Consider the following 10,108-nt stretch of genomic DNA (forward strand, 5'->3'; position numbering starts at 1 on the left):
CAAATCTATCACCTTATTGTTTTTAAATAATTAGTAAAACAGAATATGTAAAGAAGAGCTATCAGAAACCATGTCTGTTCCACCGCATATCATCATTAGAATTTCTTTGAGTATTATGTCTTCAGTACAGGGGCCAGGACATGATTTACAGGGGCCCTGGCCCCCATTGGCCCCTGTCCAGAACCACCCATGTATGGATTTCACTTTGCCTAATAATAAACGTTTGAAATCTGCCCCTCTCTATTTTTCACTCCTTCTGTGTGACTCTGTCATCCACAGAATCCATCTGCTAATTGATGTGGTTTTAAAATCAGATTTTATTTTTAGTCCTGCTTCCCTCCATCTGTTTTCACCTCATTTTCACCTCTTCACTCGATCCAATCTGTTTCCTTCACACTGTCTCGTGTTTGTGTATTTTTTTGCACTTCTTACTAACTTTGTTTTTACTTTGTGCCATATGTCACCTCTTCTTTTCTAATGATGTGTTTTTGTCTTCCCACTTTGTGCAGCTATAAGACGTTCCTCAGCGAGGACGCCGGTCCTGACACGCTGGTCGCCATCGTTCACGCCAACGACCCAGATGGGGACGCCGTCTCCTACGCCATTACAGGTGGCAATGAGGACAGCAACTTCCAGCTTGATAACCAAAAAGGTAGCATGAAAACAACAGATGCTGAACAACCCTGCTGGTTTTATTTCTCTAAATATTACAAAGCAGCTTTGAAACTCAACTTTAAAGCTCTTCATAACTTTTTAAGACGATGCAACCATTTGCTTTGTGGAAAAATAACAAAGTATTTGAATCGTTGATGACCTTCAGCAAAGATTTAATTGTGATTGATTAATGAAGTAAGCAGCATTTAAAATAAGTTTGGTGGAATGCAAAAAAATTTAAATCCAAGTAAATTTTTCCTAAAATCACTGCATTTTTTTATGCTGTTAAGTGAGACACTTTGCCAATGAGATAATAGAATATACCTTTAATGTGACGTACAGGGATTGGACCCAGAATTCAAACCAGCACAAGTCAGTTACGTTTGAAACAAGCTTTATTTAAAAAATAAAACACACAAAGAAATCAGGAATTAACCCATGAAAGTCATTATGAACACCTATGAGATTCTATTTATTAACAGTTTTATTTTAACAGTGGCAAATTAGGGCCAAATCAGATGAGACACATTTTAATACATTTTTTTGGACAATTCCAAGCAGAGCTGTAATTTTGGCAAAGTGTAGCCAAATGTGCAATAACTGTGTTTTTGTAATGAAAGGGAATAGGGTCAAATAAAAGTGGTGATTTCCATTGCAGAGCTCCTGCTTATAACAGAGCTGTTTAGAACGATATTTAGGCTGTCTGTAATCAACTGCATCTAGAGCTGTTCATAAAGACAGCCCTGTGTAAAGGAGAGAAGTCACGACAACCTGTTCTGCATGGACAGAAAGATGTGTGATAAGTTGTGAAAAGTTAGCCTAGTAAACTAGCCCCACCCGCGGCCAAAATAATTTTTGCCTGCGAGTTTAGTCTAGCCACGATCAATGCCCCAGGCCCTAGAACTGGCGGGCCAATCCCAACGCAGAGATGTGTTTTGAATTTATGGATGCAAAGGGGGCGGGGTTTTTGAGGCCGTGACGACAAATCTGCGCAATGCTGGAGAGAGAAAAACAAGGAAGATGGCTGCACTGTGTCAGCAGCAGCTTTTAATGGAGCGCTCCATTGAAAGTTAAAAGTTCTCTTTTCTGTTGCTGTTGTTCAATAAAAGTATGTTTTAAGATTATTTGAGGTGAGAATATTAAACTTTAAAGTGTCACTATATGGTCCATTTACCGATTTAATAGGTGATTGAAAAAAATTAATTTCCGAAGTTGCGAAGACTGTGGCAACCAGCGGACCTCCGAGGCTAACAGCAGCTAGGGCTAACCGCAGCCCGGCTGCAGTGGCTGTCTCTCGGCATAGTCGTGTGTGAAGGACCGCTGGCTCTGATGGCGATTTTTGACTCAGCTTTGGAATCAGTTTTGGAAGGATTAGACTTGGGTTTTTTGTTGAAACGTGAGCAGGAAGAGGCTCGACCCTCATTCATTTTTAAGAAGGATGAATTTGCTGTTTTACTGACAGGCTGTTTGTTTTCCCCTCCCCCACCAGCTAACTTCGTCACAGTCAGTTGCGCTCATTGGTCAGAGCATTGGCCAATAGGCACAGACATGGTTTGAAAAACATGTCTGTTCTCATCAACAATCTTCCAATGTGTAATTCATCGGGCCAGACTAAATTACACATTTAATCTCACATTTAGTCTGGTTTATCAGGCTAGTGAAAAGTCTCTATTTAGAAGGACAGATGCCAGTCATAAGAGGCAGTGCCATATAGTAAAGTGCCATAAATGTTCTTTAAAGTGCTGTAAAACAAAATTACTCTAGCAACTTGTTTAAGAAATTTTAAAGACTTGTTCTTTTTAATATTTAGGAGGAAAATAATCGACTGTGTTTGACAGAAAGAGAAAAACTGAAATAAACCCTTTAAGATGCATAGTAATGTTATATGCATGTACAATGTTTATTTATGTTTATGCTTTTACCAGACACTTTTATCCAAAGCGACTTACAAAGCAGGCATTAAATGAAGGGACTTGCCTAAAGACCCCCACTGGCAGCTCGTTCCCCCCAGCGGGAAACCAGGTGTGCGAGTCGGGTTACTTACCATTTGAGCTAGCCAGCCGTACAAAATGACAAAATACCGTCTCAAGATGATAAAATAAGGTTGTATGGACCAATTGATAATGTTAAGATAATGTTTAGTCCTCTTTGAGACTAAATAGAATTTCAGCACCGGGGACAGGCAGACATGAACAGATGTGGCGCCATCTGCTGGCAGTACCACATAACTAACAGAAAGACAGCTCAGTGTGGTCACAGACCAACCAATTCTATGTAAATAAACTGATCTACAGCATTTTTCTATAGTTCTATAGAAGCTTCCTAAGGGTTTCCTATCAGAACATCATAAAAAATATAAGAAAAGAATAAGAAAAACTATATTCCAAACAAACGCAAACATTGACACAGCTTCAATGTAAGAATCTATCTTTCTGCCTGCCAATCTGTATATCTACACTTTTTGAAATTAGGCTGTAAAGGCTAAGAATAGCATTGCCACCACAAGCTGCATTTCCATTAACCTTAAAATGGCACAAATTTTCATTGCAAAAAGAAATTTGCTAAATTGAATCAATGGAATTTTATTATGAAAAAAGGTTTTAACGCTTTAATGAGGTGGTTATTCGGTCAAAAAGAAATTCTTATGTTTTGCAAAACTGCGACGGAAACACTTTCCTCTTCACACAAGTCACACTAACTGCAGCTGAACCATACTGCCTTTTTTAAAAAGACGAGGAAGACGACCAGAAGAAGTTGGAGGATGATGGTGCCCCGCTAGCCTCGTGAGACCATCCTGATCTCGCGAGCTTTCAAGGTTTCACTCGCAGATCAGTCTGGAGACTCTCCGTTAAAGAAAATTTGGAGCCGTTCACCAAACGAACGTCCAATCAGCGTTGGCTTTGAGGCGGGTTGAGGTGTGACGCAACGAGAAGCGCGACAGTTCAGTCTAAAGAACATGGCGGCTTCAGCCGATGAAACTAGCGTAAGCGTGGCTATGGAGCAAGTTTTATCGGAATTACAGAGTATTTCTTCACTGAAAGAAGAGCAAAACACTGCTCTGGAGGCTTTTCTCAGAGGAAAAGATGTTTTTGCTCTTCTCTCGACTGGTTTAGGCAAGAGTAGCCTGGCTTGTGGTTGTGTTTTCGTTGTCGCTCTGTTAGTACGTCATATGCTTCGTTGATCTGATTGGTTTATTTGGCCCGTCTATCACCAACATAGGCCAATCAGCTAACCAGTATTTTCGCCCCTTCCCAAAATTACTTCAACGGAAGGTTTCCAGATGGATATGCGGAGCAAATCCATCTGGCGGAGTCAGGTTAGCGCAGTAGCTGAAAAATTGAAATATATTGTTTACATCCGCCGCTGCAATGAGAAAACATATCCATGTGCAGTTTTTATTTTTATTTTATGGCAATACTGCAATTGCAAAACTCGTACTTCTTGGAATCTAATATTTTTTGCCACTTTTTTCACACTGAATCTCGGACTCTTCTTTGTTTCCGCATTTCCCTGGGAGGAGCTAACTGGCTTAGCCACGGGAGGCTAATTCCTTCTTTACTCCCTGCGCACATTCATGATATTGTTCCTCCTTTGTTATTGTATATATACACAAACAGCTTTATTTATAAACAAGAATAAAGGGTTAGGACACAAAAATAATTATCTGTCAGCAGGACGTGGTAATCTTTCAGAAAAACATAAGTGAGTTACTAGTGTACACGTTTATACTAGTGTATGTATTTGATAAATGTTATAAAGTGACTATGGATCATTTAGCCCAATGGACTTATGGGGTTACAGCAAAGGAGAACTGAAGTTAGTATTCATGTTTATTTGCACACCTCTGGTCATTATAGCTGATGTATTTTGGAAAAAAATGTCAGGATGAAAAAGAAAACAGAAAAAATACGACATGGTGGTTTCTGCCCCGGAAAAAGCTTTTTTAAATTTCCATTTTTTCCCACCAATGATCTACGGTGAATTTGAACTGGAGTCTGAGGTTCAGTAAAATGACTGAGCTATAAAAGTTCCAGAGTTGATCACACCTGCTAGACTTTTTCAAACAGATGGCGAACAAAACTACTTTGTCAGATTAAAAATGACTTTTTGTCATAAGGAATGTTGCCAGCTCAGTCAGATTTAACTTGGATTTGAGCAGTAAAATAAGTGTTTATTTAACCAGACGTTCATGTTCTGAGGGCATTCCTGCATTTCCTGCTCTGACTCTAATGGGACAGTAATGAATGTCAACATGATGTTTTTCAGCAAGCAGAACACTTTGACACACTCAAACAAGGCGAACAATCATTTTTACATATGTACACACACACACACACACACCAGCAGCATTCAGATCACTTACATTCACACATGCACGCTGCAAAGTGGTTGTTTCCATGGTAACAAGTTTTTGGGGATAAAGCATGGTGGTTTTAACGAGGCCAGTGTACCCCCTGGAAGACACGTTCACCACAACCGCATAAATAAAAAAACACAAATGCACATAAATAAACACTGCAGCTGGAACACAGAGACCGTTCTTCTTCTGCTCACCGTCCCTGATGAGCTTCACTCATTTCACTAACTCTGCATCTATCTTTGTGTGGACGGTTTTTCCTTTAGTGACTGAAAGTTAAAAAAAAACAACAAAAATATGCCAATCTAGGTCTTAGGTATGTGGAATCCAACATATTACTTTTTTATCTAGTTTTGGGGTTGTTTGTCTTTGCTGTTCATCTAGTGATGCTTTAGGGATGCTTTCTTAAAAATAAAACCCTAAATTATTCCAACTTAACTGGCAGAAACATCCATGTTTTAGCATCTATGTGCATTCAGTGGCCTTCATCGTTATCTTCATGCCAACAACTATTCATTTCAATTTTATTTATATAGCGCCAATTCACAACACATGTCATCTCAAGGCACTTTACAGTTCAACCAGATCATTCAGTCAAGTTGAATCAAAGTTTTCTATCTAAGGAAAACCAGTTGATTGCATCGACTCACTGACTCGAAGGTAATCCCTCCCAGTAAGCATGCTTGTAGCGACAGTGGAGAGGAAAAACTCCCTTTTAACAGGAAGAAACCTCCAGAAGATCCAGGCTCAGTGTGAGCGGCCATCTGCTGAGGCCGACTGGGATTAAAGGAGACAGAAACAGAGATACAGAAAGAAGCAGAGATACAAAAGGCAACTGTCAACCAGCTCCACAGGCGCCCCGCTAGGAATCCTACAGCCAGGCAGACGAGCTCTGAGCCAGCTCCCATGTCAGAGGATGAATAGAGCACATCCAGGCAGTCACAGTCAGATAAACAGGACTACACTGAAAAACAGGCCGATCTCCAACATCTAGAAACAAAGGTGTTGATGGCAGCAACACAGTTGATATTTCTCTCCAGGATGGAGTCACAGACAAACAGGAACTTTATGCAAGTTTTATTTGAAGTGAATACATTCTGTGCAGCAAACTACAATTCAAAAAATTGTAATTGTAATATGTATGTTAAGTGAAGCAGTTTGCAAATAAAATGAGATGATTTACTTTTAAAAGAAGTAAAAAAAAAAGCCTAATATGTTATATTAAGTGCATAATCTTCAATTACCTTTTAGGAAGTTAATAATTATTCCATTGCAGATCATCTTATTTAGCTGCTGAAATTAGGGGGAAATACTCTTATGTTAAAAATATTTTTTCTAAATTTTTTGCAGTGTATAAGCAGCCACTTTTTCCCTTACCTTTTCTTAACTGCTAAGCTCTACAAAAACAAAGCCAAACAGAGAAGTGTGCAACCGTTAACATGAGAGCAGCAGTGTAGCAAGCAATTGCTTTGCTTATTTTTTTATTTGTATCAATATTATCTTATCTAATTGTTGAAATAGGTGTTAATCTTTCCTAAAATGCTTTTAGATGTCATACTGAAGTAAAACAAAGTAACCAGTGGACCTCAGGGAAAAATGTGCTTTCTGGAACCGATGCCTTCTGCAACCAGCAGAGATTGTCATGATTTTAATAAGGTTCAGACCCAAATGCAGAAGACCAAACAGGAAGAGCAGGGAAAAGGTTTAACAGGTTTTATTGAAGAGTTAAATTCAGAGAGAAGTGTTGCTCTGGACACTGCTCAACCGGAACTGAAAAGTGAGGGGAAGACGCAGTGGTTAGTTCAGGCTCAGTGGGAAATTTGACTCGTGAACTTGGAGAAGAGGATTTGGTTGCTGACTCACATTTCCAGAGAAGTTGTTGAATCCTTGAATCCAGTCTGTATGCTGAAGTTCCAGTGCTTGTCTGATTCGGTGGAGGGCGGAACAGGGTTTACCCAGAATGCGGTTTTTAATAGGTGACAGAGAAAACTGACTGCCACTCAGATTTCCTGCAGTACTTGAACGGGTCGTAGTGGAGATTAATCCCTTTCTCAGTGCGAAGCTCAAACGTTCTCTTGGGGAAAGTGGATCCAAACCTCCTGTTTGAACCCCCGCTCAGTTTGAAGCTCAGTTGATCCTTCCAGGGAGAGAAGGTCCGAAAAATCCAGTTAGCAAGATGACTTCCTGCCGAGAGGCAAAAGACAAACAATTTTAAAACTCGGGTAGACAAAAACTCAGTTTGACTCAGCGAAACTCAGCTTGGCTAGAGTACCCAAAACTGGCAAACACTCTGGCGTCGAGGTAGTGGCAGTCAGCAGCTTAAGAGCACTCCGTTAACGAAGTAACCATCAGCAGGTGTGTGAGGAGGCGGACCAGAACCAGGCGCCTCCTGGTGGAGGAAGGGAGACAAACACAGAAAACACAAACAGACAGACAGGAGCCCTGATAGAGATTTACTTCAGTAAATTAATAGAGAAAATCTTTTACAGGTAGTTATGTTCTTTTTATTTTAACTTGAGCAAAATTATGATGAAGTATTAATAATTATGATTCATTTTCATCAATTCTTTTTTCATTATAGTTTTTGTCATTTTGTAAGTTTTAGTTAACGATAATAACCTTGTCTATAGGGGGCTTATTATAATGATAACTGTTGGAAATGAGCATCCAATTCCACCTACATTAGTTTCCTCCATTCTTCATCTCCTTCTTCACGAACCTTTAAAGAAAGTTTTCATCTCCAAGCTTGGCAGAACAACAACGTCTATTCCACCATGTTTCCGTCTCCTTTGTCTGTTGGACAGAGGAAATTGAAAACAGGTTAATAACATCCACCTCATTTTGGGAAATTCCTTGCCTATTTTGCATCCCCAAATAGAAGAGCAAATAACTTAGGAACTGTAAGCCCAAATTACATGTGTGCTACATTATTTGAAAGCTAACACTTTCTACTTTCTGAATATATACATGAAAATTGGATGAGTAAAACACAACCCAAGCTGCATCAGTTCAAACATGACACAAAGTTGTTTTTTAATTTTTTTAGTATTTATGTTTACATTTTGGCATGCTGCTATATCTGAGTTAATTGTACTTTGGTGCTCGCTGTGTCCATAAATGACCTAGATGGTTAAATTGTGGAGAATCTAAGTTTTCCAACGATGTCTAACATGTCTATGTTGGTAGACATTTTAACGGTGTAATTTTCATGCATTCTGAGTTATTACCTTTAAACGCTTTAAGCCGGATGGTTTTGAGAGGCTAAATCTGAAGACGTCGCCTGTTGTCTGTTCTTTTTTGCCACTTTAAACTTTATTTCCCTTCAGGCTCTGTTTGAACATAACTTTTTTTCGGGGAGGCCGTTCTTTGATGTTGCCAGCATGCACTGCTCCACTGTTCCCATGCATCCATGCACAAAAAAAAAAGAAAATAAATGTGAGCATTTGCACATAAATGATGTATTAAGACTCTTTTTCACACACACTCAGACACACCTACACACACTCATCTGCACTCATGCAGCAGATGGCCTTTGGCTTGCTGGGATGTTCTGCTTTGTCACTTCAAAGCGATGTGAAGTATTTTCATGTAGATGTGATCGCGCCCTCTCAGCCTCCGTGTCTATATTCATGCTGCTACTAAAGCTGCTTGTTTGTTTGTTTGCACTGCCTCTCTGTTATGCTAATGCTGCAGCGATTGTTAGTGCAGAAAAATGACATTTGTTTTGCACCTGAGTTGGAATAATGTGTGTATTTTTTTTTTTTTTTCGCACGCTGTTGCTTCATTTGACAGTTACTGCTGTTGTTGACCCACAGAGCAGGAAACATCACAGCGCCGCCTTTCATCTTTGCTGTTTTTTAAACTAAACATGTCTGCTGTTATTTATACTCACCGGCATTCATGGTGGATGATTTGGCCAGGAAACAACCACAGCAAACTATTGCTTGGAAAGAAGCAGAAAGTCGATATAATATCATTTTGCACATTTTTTATTAACTGAATGCTGCCAACTTGAGGTGGAGATCCTGGGTGTTTTTTTTCTTTTTCTCTTTGCTAGAATCTAGATATATGACTCCTCCTACTTTTAAGTTACCAGTCGTTGTGATTTTTTGGCCGGGATCTGAGTCGCTTTGTTTTCTCACAGTAAAAAACGCATTATTTGTTTTTGACCCTCATTTTGTGCGGGATTGTGAAGGAACATTTTTTATCTTGCTATACCAGTGCATTCATGCAGCACTTTTTCTCATTATTTGTCAAAAATGTTCTCAAGAACAATGTTAGGGAAGGTAAAAAAAAAAAGTCCTTTGACACAAATTGGTGCATAGTTACTGACGTTTAATGTGTGTCCAGGCATCATCAAGCTTCGGCGGAGTCCACCGCCACGGCTCAGGGGCCCGCAGTACGTCCTCAACATCACCGCTACAGATGACAATGCTTCGGGTGGTCCCTATCCACTCAGCAGCGCCGCTCAGGTCATCGTGGGGATCAATGACATCAACAACAACAAGCCCGTGTTTGATGAGGTAGCATGTTTTACACCATTTTAGAGATATAAACACACAGCGTTAGTTTTCATCTTCCTGACTGTGACGTTTTTGCTCTCAGTGTCAGAAGTACAATGCAGCAGTTCTGGAGAACCAGCCGCCGGGGACGTTCGTGCTGCGTGTGGAGGCCCACGACGCCGACATGGGGGTTAACGGAGAGGTCAAATACGGCATCATGCACAGAGACGGTGTATCGTCTGGGTTTGATATCGACCCTGACACCGGTAAGCTAAACTTTTCTCATTGTTACTAACAATAAAATGTTTGATATATCTGATGGATTTGTGGATGCTGTGTTTTTATTTTAGGCGTGATAACCACGGCTGTGAGTTTCGACAGGGAGCGTCAGAGAGAATTCACGCTTTCTGTGACGGCCACCGATCAGGCCGAGGAGCCACTGATCGGGATCTGTCAGATCACGGTGCTGATCTTAGATCAGAACGACAACGACCCCAAGTTTGAAAACAGCCGTTACCAATGTAAGTACCGCTGCATATGCTGGTGAAGATTCTCAGTCATCCAGGTCATAGTCATTCCAAAACAATTAAAAAAA

General features: G+C 40.1%; 1 protein-coding gene across 1 annotated transcript in view; it reads left to right on the forward strand.

Moving 5' to 3' along the window:
- Window positions 1-10,108, forward strand: part of LOC107081697 (neural-cadherin-like) — a 239,960-nt gene that overhangs the window by 134,050 nt on the left and 95,802 nt on the right. Inside the window, exons 7-10 of the mRNA XM_015369928.1 lie at window positions 510-652; window positions 9,362-9,534; window positions 9,617-9,779; window positions 9,864-10,034. Of these exons, the coding sequence (XP_015225414.1) occupies window positions 510-652; window positions 9,362-9,534; window positions 9,617-9,779; window positions 9,864-10,034 (650 nt within the window). The remainder of the gene's footprint in view (window positions 1-509; window positions 653-9,361; window positions 9,535-9,616; window positions 9,780-9,863; window positions 10,035-10,108) is intronic.

This window comes from Cyprinodon variegatus, unplaced genomic scaffold, assembly GCF_000732505.1.
Source record: "Cyprinodon variegatus isolate N-32 unplaced genomic scaffold, C_variegatus-1.0 Scaffold0, whole genome shotgun sequence".
NCBI lineage: Eukaryota > Metazoa > Chordata > Actinopteri > Cyprinodontiformes > Cyprinodontidae > Cyprinodon > Cyprinodon variegatus.